The sequence below is a fragment of the Bidens hawaiensis genome, unplaced genomic scaffold, assembly GCF_021521415.1.
Source record: "Bidens hawaiensis isolate Kalapana, Puna unplaced genomic scaffold, B.hawaiensis_p1.1 tig00006521_1, whole genome shotgun sequence".
Lineage (NCBI taxonomy): Eukaryota > Viridiplantae > Streptophyta > Magnoliopsida > Asterales > Asteraceae > Bidens > Bidens hawaiensis.
In genome coordinates, this window is record NW_027491438.1 from 600621 (window position 1) to 625560 (window position 24940).

The 24940-nt window shown below is 36.5% G+C and overlaps 1 protein-coding gene across 1 annotated transcript; it reads left to right on the top strand.

Annotated features, from left to right (window-relative positions):
• The first annotated feature begins 21757 nt into the window (after positions 1 to 21757).
• Positions 21758 to 24616, top strand: LOC143632724 (small ribosomal subunit protein uS8my-like). Its single transcript, XM_077101159.1, has 3 exons — positions 21758 to 21912; positions 22950 to 23110; positions 24438 to 24616. Exons 1-3 carry the CDS (start codon positions 21783 to 21785, stop codon positions 24534 to 24536), a joined length of 390 nt encoding a protein of 129 aa, XP_076957274.1. The 5' UTR covers positions 21758 to 21782; the 3' UTR covers positions 24537 to 24616.
• Positions 24617 to 24940: the final 324 nt, after the last annotated feature.

Here is a 24940-nt window from a genome sequence, read left to right on the forward strand (position 1 = left end):
TATGCAGTTAATGTAGTTTCAAGATTCATGCAGAGACCTTCTAAAATTCATATGGGTTCAGCCAAAAGAATCCTTAAATATGTGGCAGGGACATTTGACTTTGGGCTTTGGTACACAAAGTCAAATCATATCACCTTGAAAGGTTATAGTGATAGTGATTGGGCCAGTAACATTGATGATCACAAGAGCCTTTTGGCCTATGTTTTCTCATTGGGTAGTGTTGCTGTATCATGGAGCTCAAAGAAACAACATACGGTAGCACTGTCCAGTACAGAAGCTAAATATATTGCAGCCTCCGGGGCCACTTGTCAAGCTATTTGGCTGCGTAGAGTTCTTGAAGATTTGGGTCTAGAACAGAAAATTCCTACTTTGATTTATTGTGATAATAAATCCACTATAAGTCTGTCAAAAAACCCGGTTCATCATAGTAGGTCAAAGCATATTGAACTAAGGTATCACTTCCTGAGAGAGATGGTTGATGAGAAGAAAGTGCAGCTGGAATTTTGCCGTACTCATGAGCAAGTAGCAGATGTTCTTACCAAGTCATTGACAAGGGAAAATTTTGGGTATTTCAGATCACAGCTGGGAGTGACACAATTTGAATCAAGGGGGTGTGATGAAGAGTGATTCAAAATGTTGCTGATTTGGAAGCTCAAAACGTGCATGGAAAGTTGAAGAATAAGTCATTAGTACATGTCCTTTACTTTAGAAGGTAGTTGCTTAATAATCGGTCAATAGGTTTATCCTTGTGACCGTTAGTTTGTTGCTTATTTTATGCATTTTCTTCTCTACTTAAAGTGCTGCAATGCGCAGCTTTCCATGAATCAGAAAATAGTTCATCAATTAAAAAGTCTGAGCTTTCATTCATTGTTTGAGTTTTGTTTTGTGTTTCTCTTATACCAATAGTTTAATGGCTGATGCTAAAAATCTACTTCAATATACGTTTTATTTTCTTGCAGAGATCAGCAGTCGTTGCAAGGTTAGCAAGTGAAGGAGACACAGTTGAAGTGATAAAAGTTGTGACATTTGCATCAGTACAATCCATTCCTTTCTTTCAGGTGAGTTTATATATATGCATTTTTTTTATTAAGAAATGATAGCAGATCTTGGTACTTTGATACTTGAATCTATAATGTTTCATGTTCTTGTATAGGGAGAAAATGAAATGCCAGATGGACTACATGAAATCAATTAAAAAGCTACAGTACAAGTGGATGAACATGTTAAACACTTCAGGCACATTTAGTTGATTGTTGACCTCAAGCCTGACTTTGACATACCAAGTAAGTAAATTAATTAGCTTTATAAAACAATAAGTGTTTTAGAATTGAAATGTATGTGATAAAACAGAAGGGCTGAGTATCTATACACAAATATGTGAACTTTGTTAATGTATTAAATACAAACTTAGTACACTTCACTAAGCTATTTTTGTTATATATTTACTACTAACCTTGGCATATACTCTTATGTGTTACTTTGGTATTGGGTTTTGTTTTTCATATCCATTGATGTAACAATGCAGTTAGAATAAAAAGAAGGAGAATTAGATCGAGCAATTACCAACGGTTGTGGAAACCAAATGGTAAATTGTCAATGCTATGAAAATCCTTTTAATATTCATTTTTAATGTTTTATCTTTTAACACACCACATTTGAGTTCGGATGCATTTTCCAGGATAAGAGTGGAAACCAAGCATTAAGATCTTGCAAAATCAAATATGGATGACTTTCATTCATCATATCTTATGTGCATATTGAATATAATCCCATGGGATATAGGTACTTATCTTTCTTTCAGTTAGTACTTTGACGCTGATTATTTGTTTAAATGTTTAATGCATCTTTATTCTTCAGAATATGCGATGGTTTTCACCGCGATATTGGCTACAACAGTTATTTGGGTTGCATGAATACCTTATTTCATCCATAGTGCTTTTGTCACCATGTTTGTGGTCACCCATCACTGAAAGTTTCTTTAAGATGAACCTTATTAGAAAGGTATTGTTTTTTTGTTTGATCTTAATCACCTCTTTTTAAAATGAAAAGCCTTATTAAATAAATTATGGTTTTTTTGTTTGATCTTAATCGTCTCTTTTAAAATGGAAAGTTTTATTAAATAAATTAAAGTACATGATTTTCACAAATATGAATCCCTGTTCTCGAGAGTCCCAATGGGGCTGTATTTGAATCACAATTTATTCAATTAATTTTTGGCTGTAAATTGTATAAACAGTTGCTTGAATTTTCTTTTCTTTTCTTATTATTTATTGATGCGCTTGAGTAGGCATTTGAATTTAAGGGTGATATAGACATATTGTTTGAATTTTCTTTCAAGTTTATTTTCACTTTCAATAGGCGCCTCACCACATACATTTCAAGGTTTTAAATAACTCTGAATTAAAATTTGAAACTTAATAAAATGAAGATTAGTCAGTTATAACGTGTATGTTATATGGTGATTCGGGAATGAAAGTTTTATGCAGCGGAGGATAGGGAGTTGATAATGTAACCTTCTTTTTTTTATGGGAAGACAATCCTAACATACGTGTAGCTGTTAAGGCATTCGGGATAAGGCCCGTGGTCCAGGTATGTGTGCGGGCTCATCGTCCCAAATTAGTATTGACTGTTAATGGGTCGGCTCAACATGGCCTGGCCCATTTGGGCAGATAGTAATACGCAATTGTTTAGTTTACCAACTCACTGACCTGTTCAGTTTACCAACTGTAACTGATATTAATGGGCTAGAGGTCACTTATTGGTTATGGAATTGTGACATTTTTTTCCAAATAATTTTCAGATGATTAATTAACAAGTATTTGCTTCGCCTCGTATCAAAATAAAGCCATTAGTTCCCAACTTCCCGTGCTTCTGTCAAATTCGTATGTCTCTCATGGATAAGGTAAATTAAATGAAGATTTTGTAGTTAAATATGGCTGTTATTTGTTGCAACACAAAACAATAATTCAAGGTAGAAAATTATTTGCAATTCTCCAAAAGTCAAAAGTTGCCTTTGTGTTAAGGATACAAATATCCAATATGTTGGGTTAATTTTTTTTTATAATTTATAATTTCATTTTTTTAAATTAAATTTGTGTTTGCACAAAATATGTCGACATCAATTGTTCATACCACTATTCAATAGTTATATTTATTGTTGTTTCATAAATATGCAGCATACACTGGACAAATACCTTTAAAAATAAGCATTGACTTTAAGAATATGATACAAAAACCGGCAAATGAAAAGGTGTTGAGCAAGGGATGAGCTCGAGTATGGTCGGTACCTATTCGGTATCGATTTTTTGAGGTTTCGGGATTGGTACAGTACCGGTATTTTTCCGAAAGTTTGCCTTTGGTACCGGTACCGTAAGTCCGCACCGAATAATTTTGGTACGGTACCGAGCTCATCCCTACATTGAAGGAGATGAAACTCACTCACCCAAAGCACTCCAATGGCTGTTTTCATCACTAATTCATCCCTAAACAAATTATTATAACTGCTTCTCAATGCTTGAGTGATAGTTTTTTAGCCTAGAGAAACATGGCAGATGCAAAATTGGGAACCACAGATGTAAACTAACTTTTTCATAATGTAGTTCTCTCCTCATCACATGGAGGGCACGTGAGTGTTCAAAATCCATACCGTTAATTCCATAAGAAAGTTCAAATAATCATAGAAGGAATTAAAGATCAAAACGCATACTAATAAAAAAAATGGATGAACAGAAAACGAACAAATCACTCAATAAAACCCTAAATTCAAATTGAAAAAGAACACACAAAAAAAAAGAATCGATGACCTTTACCACGTAATTACCTATAATCGAACAAAGAACAAAAGAATTTGAGAGAAGAACAAGAGCTGTGTGTCTTGGTTCTCAAGGTCGAGCAAAGTAAATCGTAGTTTGGCTATCAACTGAACAGGGATACGTAGGTAATTTGACAAGAAAAGGGGAAATGTAATTTAATTTTATGGTTGGGAAATCTTTAATTTAATTGTGTTAGGGGGGGGGGGGGGGGGGATATGCAAAAATCTCTTTTTTTAAATATGAAATGGAGGTTTTGCAGAATGTTGGTGTGATAGCGTGTTTGTTAAAGAGATTTTTACATATTTCCCCTTCCTAAACCTTTGAAATTACATTTCCCCAAAATACAAGTGTTTAATGCAAAATATACAATGCTCTTTAAGCATGGTTTGGAAAAATATGTAATTTCAAAGTTTAGGAAGGGGAAATATGTAAATGCCCCGTTGTTAAATGTTATTTTCTAGTCACGTGTTATGTCAGGTTTGTTAATTTCAAGTCATTTAGTAAGTTTTCCGGGTTTATTTGGGTCATCTCAAATGAATCAACAAGTCATAACGGTTAATTAAAAAAAACAATATCTGTTTGGTTGTCACCCTTTTATGACCCGAACCAAACTAACACTTCTTTTAAATGACCCATTGCTCTTTTTCGGGACGAAAAAGGATAAGTGTGGGGATGTGATGGTTGGGTAAAAAGTTAGTTTATTTTATATATTAATTAGTTAGTTTTAGTTAAATAATCGAATAAACATTAGTACTTCAAGTATGTTTATGTGTTTTCAGGAACTTGGAAGCTATGGAGCTTAATGAAGATATTTACGAGCTTCGAACGAAGATCGAGAAATGAGAGATTGGAAGTGCACGCATCAAGAGGCAGTCAAGAAAAGAAAATAATAAATCTGAAAAAATTGCATCTTCGCGATACGCGAAGATGCAGGGGAACAACTTCGCGATACGCGAAGTTGCAAGATTCTGGCCGCGACTATTTTGTTCGTCGCGATACGCAAAGGAGCAAGCCTATCATCTTCGCAATACGCGAAGATGCTCAAAATTGGCAAAAATTAGGGTTTGCCTTATATAAACCCTTTAACCCACCGATTCGGATTATTACGACTTCCAGAGGTAGAAGAGGTGCTCAAGGACAATTTTCAGCCATCCCGAAGCTTCCGGTGTGTCCTACGATTGTATGTTCATCAAGATAAGTGCTTTAACGATTATGTCGATGTCCAGCTAGTCGGGTGTGTTCGTTCTAGGCTAAGGTTTTGTGTGAAGTACTGTTTTGATCATATTCTAATGCTTAATGGTTATAGCTCGATTGATTTTATATAATTTGTCTTGCTTAATTAGTTATTTGGTTGATTAATGTTTGTGTTTGCCACTATTGATTTGTGTAACGTTTGTTTAGTTGTTCATCAACATTTAAGGTTAAGCTCTTGTGTCATTGGACTAGAATCATCAAACCTTATCATTGAGTTAATTGTCCTAGACATAGAATTGGTAATTGTGGTGTCCGGGTTCATTTGTGTCAATAATTCGGTTAAGGTATCGTTTGTCATCATAAATCAAACCATAAGACTAGCAATTATTATAACACCAAAGACGTGAGAATCTGTGATTAACATATGGAACACATAACCCGAACCTAGAATGAATACTTTTCGTTAATATTATTCACTAATTGTTTTAAGTAATCATTAGTTTTAATTAAATCTTTTTCTAAAAAATGCTTGACATCGTCTGTCCACATAGGTTAAATAATCAATTATAAATTAAATAAACTTGCACTTTCCTTGAGTCCCTGAGGAGACGACCTTACTTACCCGCACTTGTTATAGGTATTTAAGTCTTTTTAATTGATTGTTTGAGTAGACCGCAACAGCCTACGTCAAAATGGCGCCGTTGCCGGGGACTCAACGCGCTTAGTGCTAGTTTAGTTTAAATTAGCATAATTTTAGTTTAATTTCTTTTCTTGGTTGATTTTACGTGGGGTGTGCTTGTTTGGTGTGTTCAGTTAATCTTTTAGGTTGATGCATACGAGATTTGCTCGAGACAAGGAGGTGTTGCAGTTTGATCTTCAGTCAACTACAAATGGGTCATTTTTAACTAATGATGAGAATGAAGATTGGCAACACTTAGAGAGGCATGCAATGAACTCGAAGAGGCAAGCTCAGTCGAATCGCATGGTTAAAAGGGGGCGGTTGTGAATATTATTTAAATTATAATAATAAAATAAACAAACCTAACCCATCCCCGTCCCTTCCCCACGTTTTTCCAACCAACAGTTCGGCCGCCGGAGTGGCGGCGCCAGCGAACTCCAAACACCACTTAAAACATTTTTTTTAGCAAATTAATTATATAAAAACGATTCTCTGTCAATATTAATCAATAACCAACTATTTAATTGCGTTATATCATCCTAAAACGCGTTAATCAAATCCACGAATTACGCCGAAAAATCCGAAACCCAAATCAAACGAATTAATGCACAGACGCTCAACCCCTTAGTATAAATAGATGCCTAAGCTTCTAAACAACTCGTTCATTCCTTTTAATCCCCCTTTTAATACACAGATTTTTCTGTAATTGGGAGTTTCTTCGTTAATTTTCCGACGACCCTTGTTCTTCGACAACTCAAAACGTTAAAAGGTAACTGATATATGCTTTATAATGGCGTTGAATCAACAAACAATAACCCCAAAACTAATTTGATCAAACATATAATTAATTACCCAATTGCAAAATCTAGGGTTCTTATTGAAGAAGAAGAACCTGAAATACTATATATATATATATATATATATATATATTCTTTATTGATACTATAACGAATGTCTCACTCAGCTCAACGGGTTAAGTCTGTTGTATTTTAAACACTAGACCCGGGTTCGAAACCCGGGTCAAGCGCGATTTCTTTCTTTTTTTTTGATAACCTGTTTATTATCATTATTAATATTAATTAAAACCATTAAAATATAATACTATATATATATATATATATATATATATAAAACCATGATCTTAACGAATGTCCCATCTAGACCAGTTGGATAATACCCAGAACTTTTAACACCAAGACCCGGGTTTGAACCCGGGTCAATCCAATATTTTTTTTATTATTAAACATTTTTCCGGTTCATTAATAATAAATAAATCATTTTAGTCAATTAAAAATCAAAATAAATTTATAAAAACCTTTTCAAATTAAATAAAAATGATCTAAATTAAATAAAAATGATCTAAATTAAATATAAAACATAACTCACCATTTCACACTTAAAAACCGAGTTCCTCGTTTTCGTAAACCGTAACTAAAAATCGTCTACTAATTTTAACGTGAACTTTAATTTACTAGAAATCGTTCCGTTAACGCAATAATTATAATTACGACTTATAAACAATAGTTCAAGTATTTCGAACGTTTAAACTTCATTTTCCCGCCGTTAGAATACTTAAATCATATTAATAACCGATTTTCCGTTAAGACATAAGTAATAATATTATAATCAAAGAATAGAAAATAATATAAAATGTTCATTACAAATTTTACAATAAATACAATCCCGTAAGGTTATCGACTGAGTCTTGTTTCTATCTATTTTAGTTGGTATTGATCACACGCTTCGGCTTTCGTGACGTATTCGGTTGTTGCATTCTTCAACGCTTACAAGCCTCTTTTATTACCTTATTCATTAGGTGAGTTTTTCACCACCCCTTTTTAATGTTTTATTGTTTTGGGTTAGCATATGTATCCTTATAAAAATTCAAGTATTGTTTATTCTATTACAAAACTACAATTCGTATATGGACTTGTGTGTTACTTGTATTACATGCACGAATATTACTTGCACGTTGGGAAGCCTCAATAAGTATGATCATACGCCCCCCTTTGCACTCTGGTCTATTTGTATCGAGTGGAAAAGGGCCTCATTATCCAAGTACGTTGGTTGTTACCAATTGGAAAGGACCTTACTTGCGCGATTACTCAAGTACGTTAGTTGTTACCAACTGGAAAGGACTTACTTGCTCGTTTATCACTTGTCCATGAGTCGTACGGTTTTTATGTATGTATTTAAAACTGTGGAAACTCACCGGCTATATATATATGACTTTATTTTATACATATGTTACAGGTACCGTGATTAGAGGATGAAGGACTAGATGACTCTTAGAATATCTAGGTTATTTAAATAAAAGATCTATTGTTATAGTTATATTTTGGTTTGAACTTGTATTGTTACTTTTGAACTTGTGTTACTTGGCTTATTAATGAATTAATGTTATTATGATCACGAAATAGTGTCACGTGTGTTTTAACAATCTGTATGTCAAACTCGGGCATTTCCGCTTAAGCCGGGGTGTTACATATTGGTATCAGAGCCGTGGCTATAAGATAGGACATTAGACGTAGTGTTCTAGTTTAGCTATAGCTTAATTATTTAAATTGTTTAGGTTGCATGATTAGAAAATTATGTGGCATTTATTTGATTGTTTGAACGCACTTACTATTATTGCTATATTGCTTAATTCGTTTACGCCTCGTGTACACAAAAGCACACACAAGTCCAAGGCTTAGGCATAAAAAACTCAAAATTTTCAAAGGATTTACAAACAAGTTTCGTTTGGGTGTTCCGATAATTCTTCTGCATAAACATGATTCGTCATGGCGGGAATGTAGTAACGAGAAGGGGGACGTGCTTGTTTCCCGAACTCTTGACACCAAGGTTCCTGAAACCTTAGGATAAGCAATGCGCATATATCCAATCAGATGCTAAACCCGGTTGCTTTCTTGGAGAGTTCGAGAAGGGCATGGAACTTATTAGGCCAAAATATACCACCCAAATGCCATAATAGTCACCACTTTATGTTTTCAACCATGATCATGTCCTCTTTGTGATAAGGATATGGTTGCATCCCTTATGATGTCACAAGTCATGGTGATTCATGTAACGTGTGACTCCGATCCTCAATGTTTTACAATGTGTTTTAACCGAAAGCCTATCAAGTCATGGTGATACATGAATCCCCAGCTTTTGGTTCAATTTATTTTCAAAATTTCGATTTTGTGTTGGAACATAATAGTCCATGGTGGTTCATGAAACTCTAAGTCCCTCACAACACTTATATTATATTTATGGTTTTCACATTTTTTTACAAACTTTACAAAAAGATTTATTTTCTTTATATATATAATGCACTATTCCGAGTCTCATGATTTTCGTTTCCCTTGTTCGCAGAATGGCTTCCCGTAACCTTAAGCGTCGATCATCTAGACCCTCTAGCCGCAAGATAACTTACCAGATCACTAAGCACCTGACAGCGATCCTCCCCAATATCATGACTCAGATTCACCAGAACATCATGGCTAACGTTAACCCTCCTCCTCCTCCCCCGCCTTCAGCTCCCGTTGTTACCTACAAGAACTTTACTGATGCCAAACCTACCAAGTTTAATGTAACTCATGGTGCAACTGCCCTACTTCAATGGTACGAAAAGACGGAAAGCGTGTTTTACCAAATTGAATGTCCTGATGATAAGCGAACCCGATTCGCTACAGGTATGTTCGAGAAAGGCGTACTTACATGGTGGGTCAAGGAAAAGTCGAACCACGGTACTGAGGCTGCCATGGCCTTGCCCTGGAACAAATTGAAGGATCTCATGACCCAACAATTTTGTCCTCCAAATGAGCTTATGAATTTGGAGGCTGAGTTTTGGAACCTCAAGAAAGAGGGTGGTGAGCACTCCGCTTACACCTCTCGTTTCAACGAACTTAGTGTGTTGGTGCCGCATCTTGTTACCCCTAGCTCACAAGCCATCGACAAGTACATTACGGGACTACCGAGACAGATCCAAGACAGTATTTTCAGTAGTTTGCCTAAAGAACTTGGCGACGCAATCAATCTGGCCAAGAAACCGACAACCATGTCAAAGTCGACACTTTAACATTAAAATTGTCCAAGAAACCGACCGATAAACCTGCTGCTGAACCCAAAGAACCCAAACCCGAATCATCCAAACCTGCATACTCCTCCCACAACGGCAACAAGAAGCGCAAGAACTATGCGCTAACTCAACAACCCCAACCTCAAGCCAACCTCGCACCACCTCTAAAGAAACTCTATAGCGGCCCTCGCCCATTTTGTAGCACCTGCCAACGTCATCATCCTGCCTATGCCTCTTGCCGACAGTGCACCAGTTGCAACCGTTACGGGCATCATAACTCCACTTGTCGTGAAACCACCACAGCGGCTCCCCCGCGGGCTGCTCCACCAAATCCTCGACCCGTACCTATGTCCAACCCATTAACCAAATGAGAGATTGCTATAATTATGGCGACCCTGACCACTTCTACAACGCATGTCCATGACTCGCAAACGTGAACACACTTCGACTGGCTCCTGCTTCGCAATTCCAGCTCCAAGCGTACCAAGCCTACCAAGCGATTCAGCCACAAGTTCCTCAATTGATGGCTAATTAAGCTCCACCACTGCTAGCTATTCAAGTACCTGCACCTCAAGAGGGTCAAGCCGCTCAAGCCGTTCAAGCTTCTCAAGATAACCGTGGGCGTGCTTTCATGATGAATGTCCACCAAGTGCAACAAAACGGTGATGCGGTGAACGATACGTTTCTTGTAGATGACCACTTTGCAACCATTTTATTTGATACCGGTGCCGATATGAGTTTTGTGTCTTTTGAATTTGAGTCCTTGCTTGCTAAACCTCGGTCTAAACTTAAGAGCTAGTACACTGTTGAAGTAGCGAATGGTAAATCCGTGACGATCGATTCCGTTATTCGAAGCTGCAAGATGAATCTTAATGGCCACCATTCTCAATCGACCTCATCCCGATGCAATTGGGAAGTTTCGACATCATAGTAGGCATGGATTGGTTGTCCTCTCACCGTGCCGAAATCATTTGCTTCGAGAAGATTATCCGTATACCGATTACCGATGGTCAAACTCTTCGTATTATTGGTGAAAAGCCCTCTCCTTCGAGCCTTAACCTCATAACTTGCTTTCAAGCCCAAACATATTTGCGCAAGAAGTATGTAGCGTTCGTGGCTCACGTTGTTGAAAAGAAGGAGCAAAAGATTGAAGACATGTCGGTTGTTCGTGAGTACCCCGAAGTGTTTCCCGATGACGTTTCTGGTCTTCCTCCAGTTCGAGAAGTTGAGTTATGCATTGATCTTGTGCCTGGTGCAACTCCGATTGCAAAGGCCCCTTACCGTCTTGCACCCTCCGAGATGCATGAATTGTCCACCCAACTCCAAGAACTTTCGGAAAAAGGGTTCATCCGCCCTAGTTCATCTCCATGGGGCGCACCTGTGTTGTTCGTCAAGAAGAAAGATGGTTCCTTCCGTATGTGTATCGACTACCGCGAGCTCAACAAGCTTACGGTCAAGAATCGTTACCCCTTGCCTCGCATCGACGATCTCTTCGATCAACTTCAAGGAGCTTCTTGCTTCTCCAAGATTGATCTTCGTTCGGGTTATCATCAACTACGCGTGCATGAAGATGATGTACCTAAGACCGTCTTTCGAACTCGATATGGACATTACGAGTTTAGGGTTATGCCTTTTGGGTTAACCAATGCACCCGCGGTATTCATGGACCTCATGAACCGCGTATGCAAGCCATACTTAGTTAAATTCGTGATTGTCTTTATTGATGATATTCTCATATATTCTAAGTCCAAAACCAAGCATACAAAGCACCTTCATTCCATCCTTGATCTCTTGAGGAAGGAACAACTTTGGGCGAAGTTCTCGAAGTGTGAATTCTGGTTGAACGAAATTCCATTCTTAAGGCACATAGTAAACGAAAAGGGTATTCATGTTGACCCCGCCAAAATCAAAGCCATTAAGAATTGGAAAACTCCAACCTCTCCTACCAAAGTTCGTTCGTTTCTTGGCCTTGCGGGTTATTATCGTCGCTTCATCCTCAATTTTTCCAAGATCGCTTTGCCCCTAACCGCTTTGACTCACAAGGATAAGCCTTTCGTGTGGGGACCAAAGCAAGATGAAGCCTTCCAAACTCTCAAACGTATGCTTTGCGATGCGCCGATCCTTGCTCTCCCCGAGGGCAACGAGGACTTTGTTGTCTATTACGATGCTTCTAACCAAGTCCTCGGTTGTGTCTTTATGCAACGAGGTAAAGTCATCGCCTACGCTTCACGACAACTCAAAGTTCATGAAACGAACTACACGACGCATGATCTCGAGCTCGGTGCTGTTGTTTTCGCATTGAAAATTTGGAAACATTACCTTTATGGCACAAAATGTGTGGTATTCACTGACCACAAGAGTCTTCAACACATTTTTGACCAAAAGGATTTTAACATGCGGCAACGTCGATGGGCCGAATTACTTAGTGATTACGACTGCGAAATTCGCTACCACCCCGGTAAAGCGAATGTTGTAGCCGATGCCCTTAGTCAAAAGACTCATGTGAAATCTATCTTGCTTCATAGTGTGACCGTTCAAACCGATCTCCAACTCCGAATCTTTGAAGCCCAACATGTCTCTGTCACCGAGGGTAATATGCATGACGAAATGTCCTGTGACGCTGAGCTTCAACTTGAAACTAAGCGTGATGGTTTGTTGTATTACCTTAATCGTTTGTGCGTTTCCAATCATGACGATCTTCGTACTTTCATCATGGATGAAGCTCATAAGTCGCGATATTCCATCCATCTCGGTGCGGATAAGATGTATTTCGACTTAGGGTCCACATTTTGGTGGCCCGGTATGAAGAAAGACATTGCATTGTATGTCGCAAATTGCCTTACTTGCGCTAAGGTTAAGGTCGAGCATCAGCGACCATCTGGTTTACTCGTGCAACCGCACATCCCGATTTGGAAATGGAAGATGTGACCATGGATTTCGTGTTTAAACTCCCAACCACTCGAAACCGCCACGACGGAATTTGGGTTATTGTTGACCGTTTGACTAAGTCCGCACACTTCATTCCAATCAATGAAAAGTTCTCGGTTGATCAACTGGCTTAAATCTATGTTCAACGTATCGTGTGTCGTCATGGTGTACCCTTGTGTATTATTTCCGACCGTGATCGTCGTTTTACTTCTCACTTTTGGTCATCTTTACAAACCGCGTTGGGAACTCGTTTGGACCTTAGCACCGCCTATCACCCTCAAACCGATGGGAAATCCGAGCGAACGATTCAAACGCTTGAGGATATGCTTAGGTCTTGTGTTTTGGATTTTGGTGGAAACTGGGATTCTCATCTGCATTTGATTGAGTTCTCCTACAATAATAGTTTTCATACTAGCATCGGTATGGCTCCGTTCGAAGCACTCTATGGTCGTAAGTGTCGTTCCCCTATTTGTTGGAATGAGATTGGTGAAACTCAAATCACTGGTCCCGAGCTTGTCCAAGAGACCACTGATCGAATTGCTCAAATTCGACAAAATCTCTTAGCCGCTCGTAGTCGTCAAAAGAGCTACGCGGATAACCGTAGACGACCTCTCGAGTTTAATGTTGGTGATCGTGTTCTTCTCAAGGTATCTCGTTGGAAAGGTATTGTTCGTTTCGGTAAGAAAGGTAAACTATCTCCTCGATATGTTGGACCCTTCAAAATTCTCGATAGTGTTGGTAGCGTGGCCTATACTCTTGAACTTCCGCAAGAACTCGCAAATGTTCGTCTGACGTTTCACGTGTCGAATCTTAAGAAATGATTAGCCAAGGAAAATATCCACATACCACTTGACGAAGTGCGCATCGATGAATCTATGCACTTTTTGAGAAGCCGGTGGAAATTATGAACCGCAAGGACAAAGAGACCAAACGTAGCCGTATACCCTTGGTAAAGGTTCGTTGGGAATCTAAACGGGGCGCTGAATTTACTTGGCAGTAGGAATACCAAATGCGAACTAAGTATCCCCATTTGTTTGATACGGATTATTAAAACTAATTTCGGGACGAAATTTTTAAAAGTAGGGAATGATGTGACATTCGTCAATTTTCGATTCGTATTTGTATTTGTAAACCCGACCCATTGGGTCATTTGGTAAATTTTTTTTCATGATTTTTAATAAAGAATTTCCGACATTTATGTTCAAACGTTCTTTCATTTATTACTACGAGGCTTATCGATAACCCGCTTAAAACGCGTAAATAATCCAAAACCAAAGACTATAGAATTTAATTATAAACTTTAGGGCTAAAAATGTAAACTCTAAATACTTATTATTAACTTAAAAGAACTTGAAAGGTTTATGATAATTTAGGGGCCAAGGTGTAAATATTATTTAAATTATAATAATAAAATAAACAAACCCAACCCTCCCCCGTCCCTTCCCCACGTTTTTCCGACCGACAGTCCGGTCGCGTGGAGTGGCGGCGCCGGCGAACTCCAAACACCCCTTAAAACATTTTTTAGCAAATTAATTATATAAAAACGATTCTCTGTCAATATTAATAAATAACCAACTATTTAATTGCGTTAATCAAATCCGCGAATCACGCAACCCAAATCAAACGAATTAATGCACAAACGCTTCACCCCGTAGATAAATAGATGCCTAAGCTCCTAAACAACTCGCTCATTCCTTTTAATCCCCCTCTAATACACGGATTTTTCTGTAATTGGGAGTTTCTTCGTTAACTTTCCGACGACCCTTGTTCTCCGACAAATCAAAACGTTAAAAGGTAATTGATATATGCTTTATAATGGCGTTAAATCAACAAACAATAACCCTAAACTAATTTATCAAACATAGAACGAATTACCCAATTGCAAAATCTAGGGTTCTTCTTGAAGAAGAAGAACCTAAAATACTATATACATATATATATATATATATATATATATATATATATATATATATATATATATTCTTTATTAACATTATAACGAATGTCTCACTCAGCTCAACTGGTTAAGTCTGTTGTATTGTAAACACCAGACCCGGGTTCGAAAACCGGGTCAAGCGAAATTTCTTTCTTCTTTTGATAACCTGTTTATTATCATTATTAATATTAATTAAAACCATTAAAATATAATACTATATATATAAATATATATTTAAAACCATGATCTTAACGAATGTCCCATCTAGACCGGTTGGATAATACCCAGAACTTTTAACACCAAGACCCGGGTTCGAACCCGGGTCAATCCCATATTTTTTTTATTATTAAACATTTTTCCAATTTATTAATAATAAATAAATCATTTTAATCAATTAAAAATCAAAATAAATTTATAAAAATCTTTTTAAATTAAATAAAAATTATCTAAATTAAATATAAAACATAACTCACCATTTCACACTTAAAAACCGAGTTCCTCGTTTTCGTAAACCGTAACTAAAAATCGTCTACTAATTTTAACGTAAACTTTAATTTAGTAGAAATCGTTCCGTTAACGCAATAATTATAATTACGACTTATAAACAATGGTTCAAGTATTTCGAACGTTTAAACTTCATTTTCCCGACGTTAGAATACTTAAATCATATTAATAACCGATTTTCCGTTAAGACATAAGTAATAATATTATAATCAAAGAATAGAAAATAATATAAAATGTTCATTACAAGTTTTACAATAAATACAATCCCGTAAGGTTATCGATAGAGTCTTGTTTCTATCTATTTTAGTTGGTATTGATCACACGCTTCGGCTTTCGTGACGTATTCGGTTGTTGCATTCTTCAACGCTTACAAGCCTCTTTAATTACCTTAGTCATAAGGTGAGTTTTTCACCACCCCTTTTTAATGTTTTATTGTTTTGGGGTAGCATATGTATCCTTATAAAAATTCAAGTATTGTTTATTCTATTACAAAACTACAATTCGTATATGGACTTGTGTGTTACTTGTATTACATGCACGAATATTACTTGCACGTTGGGAAGCCTCATTAAGTATGATCATACGCCCCCCTTTGCACTCCGGTCCATTTGTATCGAGTGGAAAAGGGCCTCATTATCCAAGTACGTTGGTTGTTACCAATTGGAAATGACCTTACTTGCGCGATTACTCAAGTACGTTGGTTGTTACCAACTGGAAAGGACTTACTTCCTCGTTTATCACTTGTCCATGAGTTATACGGTTTTTATTTATGTATTTAAAACTGTGGAAACTCACCGGCTATATATAGCTGACTTTATTTTATACATATGTTACTGGTACCGTGATTAGAGGATGAAGGACTAGAAGACACTTAGAATATCTAGGTTATTTAAATAAAAGATCAATTGTTATGGTTATGTTTTGGTTTGAACTTGTATTGTTACTTTTGAACTTGTGTTACTTGGCTTATTAATGAATTAATGTTATTATGGTCACGAAATAGTGTCACGTGTGTTTTAACAATCTGTACGTCACACTCAGGCGTTTCCACTTAAGCCGGGGTGTTACAGCTAGGTTGGAGAGAAAGTTGGATCAATTGATGGGTGTGGGAGTGAAAGAGAAAGGCAAGTCAGGAAAGGCGTATCCAGTTTGTGAGGGTTGTGGTGGAATATGCCATGTAGTGGCGACATGTGGAGTTGTGATGGAAGACGAAGAAGAGGAAGAAGAGGATGTGAACTTTGTTAAGGGTGAGAAGAGATACGACAATATTATAAATTCAAACACCTATCACCCGGGCCTCCGTAACCACCCCAATTTCAGTTATGGGAACCCGAACACACAACAAAGCCCATATTTTCAAGGTAATTCCCAAAAAGCAGGTTATCAGTCAAATCAGAGGCTGTATGGGAATGAGAGGGGTAATGGTCAAAGCGAGTATAATTAAAGAGAGTCGGGGGGTTACAACAAGAGTTATCAAAAGAGCTATCAGTAGGGTCAACAAAGTCAAGGGGCGGCTCAAGGTCAAGGAATTTCTTCGGGTAACAAGGAGGAGTCGATTAAGGATGTGATGGATTTTTTGAAACAAATGAAGACAGATCAGGAGGCTCAGAATAAAAACGTGAATCAGAGATTAGAGCTCCAAGAGAAAGCCAATGCTGCGAGGGATAAACAAGTGAGCCAGCTTGCAGAAGAAATGGCTAGTTTGAAGAGAAATCCATCCAAATTACCAAGTGATACCGTGAAGAATCCAAGCCATCATAGTAGCAGTTCATCAAAAGGTAAAAGCGTACACGTGAGTGCAATCACAATTGAAGATCATGGAGTGAACGAGATAGTTGTAGAATTTGAAACAGGGACACCACTTATTCCTATTTAGATTGGAGAGTTCAAGACCACCAAGGCGCTAGTTAATTATGGTGCAAGTGTAAGTGTTCTACCGGGGAGTGTTTATCACCGGTTTGAGTTTGGACTTTTACAAGAAGTTGACACCACATTGGTGTTAGCTGATTTCACTCGAAGGCGGCCCCGAGGGAAGTTGGTTGGAGTTGTAGTAAAGGTTGGTGATTTTTACTATCCTGAAGATTGTCTTGTTCTTGATTATACACCGGTAGAGAATGAAGAAGAGTCGCGAGTGATATTGGGAGACCATTTTGGCAACATCAAATGCGCAAATCAATTGTCGAGAAGAAACAGTGTGTATGACCTTTGGTAATCGTAAGTTAGATTTGCATATCTTTTCAAATTCATTTGATTATTCTTTTGAAAATAAATCTTTTAGGTCAGGTTCTACTAACATGTGTCTTCCTCATATAAGTGAGTATGACACAAAAGAAGAAAGTTTTGTGTTTGATAGGTCGAAATAGGAGAGAGAAAAAGAGGAGCTAAATGCGGTAGAGATACGTGTTGCAGAGGTGGCAAAAGTCAGGTGATGATTTCAAACATGTAAGAAAAAAGGTGGTTCATGATGAGATAGGTAAGACAAGTAAGGAGAAATCGACAAAGAAGGAGAAGGTGAGGAAGCCACCAGGGTTTGAAAATGAACAAAGAAGATTGGCATGCTTCGGGCTAAGATGGAGTGTCATGGACAGTGTACCACTATGTTGGATAAAGAAGAACGAGATGGAGGAAGGTAAGCACTCCTTTAGACCACCATAACCGCCAAATGAGGTAACGGTCTGGCTGAAGACCTTAACAAAAACTTAGCGCTAACTGGGAGGCAACCCGGCCTTGTATTCTGGTACGTGTATATTTTTGTTGTATTAGAACTTTGTGAGTGTAGTTCACTATAAATGCTCACGAGACCATACTCGTCCACCCGGGCTACCGGGGGGTTTAAAGGGCTTGTTGCATACGCTAAATGCAACCGTGATTCCAACGAAAGAGAGTTAGGTCTTTTAATATTTTTACTCATTTAACAAATTTGGTTATGAATTTATTAATCTCGGTCGGTGATTTAATATTAATGGTTTTGCAAACGGTTTAAAAGACCTATATTTTTAACATTTGTGAAAAGCTTGCTTCTACACGAGTGTGAGTTTGTAGATTTTATTTTGAGAATTGAGGAGGAAAGGTTCACTGAGGGCACGAGAATTGCACATGAGAGTTTATTTTCTATCAGGTGATTTCGTTGTCATAATCTTCTTTGTTTTATTAGTTTTTGTGTTAAGAGTGTGATTGTATTTTTGTATATTTAATAACCACCATCACATTAGGCCCGGTTTTTAAAATTGTCAAAGTAAATTTTAACCCCGTCCTTCTTTTTAGTTGTCATATTTTTAAACATTGAGGACAATGTTTGCCTCAAGTGTGAGGATGGGGGAGAAATTGAAAAAAATTTAAAAGTATTAATGTTCCTTGAATTAAGATTTTTGCACAATAATGGAAAATGATAGCAAAATTGGGGGTTATTTTTCCAAATTATTATATAATATGAGATAAATAGAACGGGAACACACTTAATTTAGGATGTATTTGTAGGCTCATCCTTGAGAATGAAATAATAATTTGGTTGTAGACTTAATTGAATTTTAAAATGCTTGATTTTTTAGTGGGAAACGTCTTCAGGGTTTTGTTTGTTTAGCTAAGCCTGTGTAAGGACTGGAATGAAAGATTATGCCATACTCAAGCCTTTTTATTAGATTTGATCACCAAAAATATATTTTAATATGAATAGTCTATAGTACAATGGTTGGATAGGCTTAACATTAGAGTATGCTAATGTTAAGTGGCTAACACTTCATAGGCGTATGGTTTTATTGCCTTAAATCCTGTATTGATGGGATGCCCCGGGGAACGGAGACCATGGGTCGGTATGCGGTTTATCATCTGGTATGCGTAAATCCTAATTGGATTTATTCATATTAAATAAGCTTAAAAAAGAGCAAACCCGCAATTTATCTGCCAATTCATAAGTCATTAAACATGATCACAAAAAGTGATTTAAAAGTACAAATTCACTACTGACTTGATCATCCACGCTGTTAGTCATATGGGTCCCCGTGCTCGCGTCTCATTACCATTAAGAAACGGACCACACGGGACATGTCATATGTAAGCCCTACAGATGAATTAGTGCCTACTCACGTATGGTGATGGACTTCGGGGTATTGCTTGATAACGGGGGTATGTCATGTAGTGGGGGCTATCTATTAGTTGGTTACCTAATTGTACCTTAATCATATCTAATGGCCATTTTGGTAGACTTTAATGCTTAAGTTTAGGTTTTGGTTTCGATAAAATATCCAAGATTGTCTTAGCTATTACATATGGGATTGAAAAATTGTACAAATGTGCAAAATTTTGATCGTCTAATTTTAACATTTAAGTCAAGTTGGGGTGGTCTGGTTAGGTAAAACTATAATGAAGCATGGTAAGGCGGCTTCAGGGCTTTGAGTTGTGGGTTCCATTTTAATCATATGAACTAATAAAACTGTCGCACTTTATTTTTCCCGATAAGTATTAAGGCGTGGATCGCAATCGTGGTTTTTGTGTTCTTTGTGCTTAATTAAGATAATCTATGAAGTATTTTGAGAATGATTTCTGATTCTGATTTCATTGCAAAATCTTTTTCGGGACGAAAAAGGATAAGTGTGGGGATGTGATGGTTGGGTAAAATTTAGTTTATGTTATATATTAGTTAGTTAGTTTTAGTTAAATAATCGAATGAACATTGGTACTTCAAGTATGTTTATGTGTTTTCAGGAACTTGGAAGCTATAGAGCTTAATAAGGATATTTACGGGCTTGTAATGAAGATCGAGAAGTGAGAGATTGGAAGTACACGCATCACGAGGTAGTCAAGAAAAGAAAATAATAAATCTGAAAAAATTGCATCTTTCCGATACGCGAAGATGCAGGGGAACAACTTCGTGATACGCAAAGTTGCAAGATTCTGGCCGCGACTATTTTGTCCTTCGCGATACGCGAAGGAGCAAGCCTATCATCTTCCCGATACGCAAAGATGCTCAAAGTCGGCAAAAATTAGGGTTTGCCTTATATAAACCCTTTAACCTCCCCATTCGAATTATTACGACTTCCAAAGGCAGAAGAGGTGCTCAAGGACGATTTTCAGCATCCCGAAGCTTCCGGTGTGTCCTACGATCGTATGTTCATCAAGATAAGTGTTTTAACGATTATGTCGATGTCCGGCTAGTCGTGTGTGTTCGTTCTAGGCTAAGGTTTTGTGGAAAGTACTATTTTGATCAGATTCTAATGCTTAATGGTTATAGCTCGATTGATTTTATATAATTTGTCTTGCTTAATTAGTTATTTGGTTGATTAAAGTTTGTGTTTGCAACTATTGATTTGTGTAACGTTTGTTTGTTTGTTCATCAAAATTTAGGGTTAAGCTTTTGTGTCATTGGACTAGAATCATCAAACCTTATCATTGAGTTAATTGTCCTAGACATAGAATTGGTGTGGTGTCCGGATTCATATGTGTCAACAATTCGGTTAGGGTACGTTTGTCATCATAAATCAAACCATAAGACTAGCAATTATTATAACACCGAAGACGAGAGAATCTGTGATTAACGTATGGAACACATATCCCGAACCTAGAATGAATACTTTTCGTTAATATTATTTATAAATCGTTTTAAGTAATCATTAGTTTTAATTAAATCTTTTTCTAAAAACTGTTTGACATCGTCTGTCCGCTTAGGTTAAATAATTAGTTATAAATTAAATAAACTTGCACTTTCCTTGGGTCCCTAAGAAGACGACCTTACTTACCTGTACTTTTTATAGGTATTTAAGTTTTTTTAATTGATTATTTGAGTAGACCGCGACAGCCTACGTTAAATGTCATTTCCACTCTTTCTAAAGTGACGAGCCATTGCGTTTATGAAATTCATTTATAATGATTTAATTATGAAAACGAGTTTAGTATTGTGATTTCCTTATATATAAAACCAAGGATTATTATATGTAATTTTTAATTTATACCCGTGTAATACACGAAAACATAGCGTTATCTAAAGTAAAAAGTAGCGAATTTCTTAGAATATTATTTTTTTTTGATAAAAATACATCTACAAATGTTGTAATTAATTTTTTGTTATAGGATTTGAAAATGCTTATAGTTATTTGTATTATTATATTTATTTATTTTTGTTTTATTATCTATCTGTGTGTCCTCCACGTGACAATACAGCCTAATCGCAGGGCATTGCTTCTCAAAAATCGCCACAATAAAACTTTGATTAAACTACCAGTCTTGATGACATTAGTACTCTTGACGTGCCATGCCAATCACTTCATCTACGGATTACACACCGAAGCAAGAAATAATCCAAAAGATACCTGTTAACACGTCGAAATACATCTATGGATACACTTTTGTTTCCTACGACCTCGGTATCTCATCCAAACGTTCCTTCCGCTCATTCATATTAAAATTAATGTAGTCATCACATTCTTGTGTTGATATACCCGTCCACCGGACGAATAAAGTACTAGTTTATTAATGTTTAGATTACATCAAAACAGAAGGCAAACGGGCAACAAGCTGCGCCGCTACCCCTTTTTGAATCCACCCAGCCCAGGTGACTAGTCGGGTAAGAAATATAAGCGAGCCCAATATCCATATTTGTGTGGGGCAGGTTCGGGTGTGGTGTTTTTTGTAGGGTTGTTCTGTTCTGGAGCTTGTTTGTCATACTAGATCGAAATGGGTCGGCGGATATTGAACGACGCATTGAGGACGATAGTGAACGCCGAGAAGAGAGGCTTCGCGTCGGCTCAGCTTCAGCCGATTTCCAATGTCATCTCTTCCTTTCTCACCATCATGAAACATAGAGGTACACACACACACACACACCATCATAAATTCCAATCCCCTATTTGATTATGATATGATGATTTGAAGTTAGGGTTTTAACACTATTTATTCGATTATTATTATTATAAAATGTCACAATGAAATCATGACTTTGTTGCATAGTCTAATTGTGATTAGGGTGTAAACGAGCCAAGCCGCTCGTGAGCTAAAGATTGCCTCGCAAAAAGCTCTAAAGCTCGAGCCTAAGTATGTGTTTGTCAAATAAACGAGCCTGAGCATGAGCCCGAGCCATCTTGCGAAGAAGCCTAAGTATTTATATCATTTTTATTAATATATTTTATAAATATATATTTATTTAATGATAATAATAATAATAATAATAATAGTAATAATTATTATTATTATTATTGTTACTTTTATTTATATACTTATGATGAAAATAAGTAAATAATATATGCAATATCTGTAATTGGAAAACATGTGGAAATGTTTTTAAATACATAATTAATTATTTAATAACAAACGAGCTTAGCTCAAGCTTGAAAAACTATTAACAAGCCGAGCTCGAGCTTTAGAAATAGAGCTTGAAGTGAGTCGAGCTTGAGCTTGAAAATAAAATTAACGAGCCGAGCTCGAGCTTTAGAAATAGAGCTTGAAGTGAGTCGAGCTTGAGCTTGAAAATAAAATTAACGAGCCGAGCTCGAGCTTTAGAAATAGAGCTTGAAGTGAGTCGAGCTTGAGCTTGAAAAAAAAATTAACGAGCCGAGCTCAAGATTTTGAAATGGAGCTTGAAACTAGCTGAGCTCGAGCTAGAGCTTGAAACGAGCCAAAGTTGAGCTCTCTGTAAGTTAAACTAGCCTTAGCTTGTTTACAACCCTACAGCCTATATATGATATATATATATATATATGATTTTAGAATTCATCTTATTGCATATTTGTAAAATTAGTATGTGTAACTCTATTGTATTGAGTTATTAACATGTTACATTATCTAGATGTCATTGTGCACGCATATCAGGCTGCAAGTTTTTTTTTTTTTTTTTTTGAATGACAGGATATGTGAAAAACTTTGAAGTGCACGATCCTCACCGAGTGGGAAAGATAAACGTTGAACTTCTGGGAAGGATTAAAGATTGTCGAGCTCTTACGTATAGGCAAGACATCAAAGCTCATGAGATAGAGAATTATAGACTACGTACCCTTCCAACACAACAGGTTTATCATCTAAAACTTCACACACCATTCTAACTTATATGACTATTTGTCTATGATACATACTTGAGTTGACTTATATGCATTTCATTTCTTTGTTATGTATGCCCGGCTTTCCATGATGCCAGTTTGTTTTTAATGGTGCTTGCATTATTTTAAACGATTTAGCTTATTTGGTTGGGTTCATTTGGGAAAAAGTTTGGTTAATACAGAATGTGAAGGCACTTTGTAGAGCATGTTAGGACATATGTGTATGCTTATTAGGGCTCAACACCTAAGAGGTCTTTCAGTGTGAAAATGCTTGCATTTGGATATTGAAATTCAAATATGACTAGGGATTTGTATTAGTGCATTGTAACAATCCAGTTTTTCTCTATCTGCATGCTTACATTTGTAGTATAATCAGTAAGTGTCACGTCATGCATTGAAAATTTGATATTTATGATATGCTGGTTATTGGATATGTCAATACGAATGTGTGGGTGTGCTTACAAATAATTGCATGTGTGGGTGTTCTTTTTAGCGCTTCAGCTTATTTTTTTGGATATTTAGTCTAAAGAACTTGCATGTGTCACGATTATGTAAGCACCCACACTTTGCATTTATCTGTTTGTCCATTGTTAATGAAGCATTATTTTGTAAGACCTATTGAGATGCTAAAAGACAGTGAGACGCAAGAACTTTGCACAAATGGTTGTTTTTAAAAGCTGCAAGCATGCATAGAGCGACGACCTTCTCATTTTTTTGTAATATTTGAACATATTTATTTTTTTATAGAGGTTTTCATCTCTCCATATAACTTCTTTTCAGACTAGAGGTCAAGACCCATATTTACAATTAAAATCTTTTGGTCAAAGACTATTTCCCAATTTTCTTAATTGTGTCTGCATGTTACGGTTTAATTGCATAAAAACGTGAACAACTTACTTTCAACAATTTAAGGCAATAATTGTTTTCTTGCAGAATAAACTCTTTAAGCTTAAAAAGATATTGTTAAAAACCCTAGAAAAATTTGATTTAACGTAATCTTTTTACCTTTGACCATGTTGGCTTTTTATGTCAGCTTTGAAGACTGCTTCAAATCAAACTTTTGAAAGTTTGGGAGTTTTACAAAGTTGGTTACTTGACACAGTTGGGTCAAAGTTGGTCATATTTACAAAACTAACCCGACTATCGTTGTCATCATCATCATTAATTCATTATTATTATTATTATTATTGTTGTTGTTGTTGTTGTTGTTGTTGTTGTTGTTACTATTACTATTATTATCATCATCATCATCTAGTGGTTGAGTATACGTTTAATATATTTTTTCTTGTTATTTATGAAGTGGGGCTATGTGGTGATAACAACCCCGAATGGCGTACTGGACCATGAAGAGGCTATTCGACAGAACGTTGGTGGTCAGGTTCTGGGCTACTTTTATTGAGACTAAATTATCTGTAAGAGCTTTCTCTCTGCAGGCTAGGGTTGATTATGAAGTTCCAAGTAGACACTAGTGCCTTTATAAGTGAAGAACCGTCAAATGCTGATTTCATTAGTATGAAAATCAGCAAATGTTATTTCATTAGTAATAGCAGTTTTTAGGTATGAAAATACCTAACAATGTTCCTGTTTTTATCAATCTTATTTTAAGTGATATCTGAATTGAAAGGGCAAATGGGACTGTTATCAGCAACTGTGTTGTTAATAACATTGTTTTTTGAATTTACTATTATACAATGGTCTATAAATCGTCGTTGTAATGAATTTAGAATTTTCAAAGTATAGTAATTAAATGTCTAATATCAAAATGGAACTTGGATAAACATGAGGTATACAGTTGAATTCCCA

Excerpts from the sequence above, each read along its gene's own strand:
- LOC143632724 (XM_077101159.1), top strand. The coding sequence starts at position 21,783 with ATGGGTCGGCGGATATTGAACGACGCATTGAGGACGATAGTGAACGCC. Across the intron at positions 21,913-22,949 it reads CACCATCATGAAACATAGAG|GATATGTGAAAAACTTTGAA; the intron begins GTACACACACAC and ends TTTGAATGACAG. Across the intron at positions 23,111-24,437 it reads GTACCCTTCCAACACAACAG|TGGGGCTATGTGGTGATAAC; the intron begins GTTTATCATCTA and ends TTATTTATGAAG.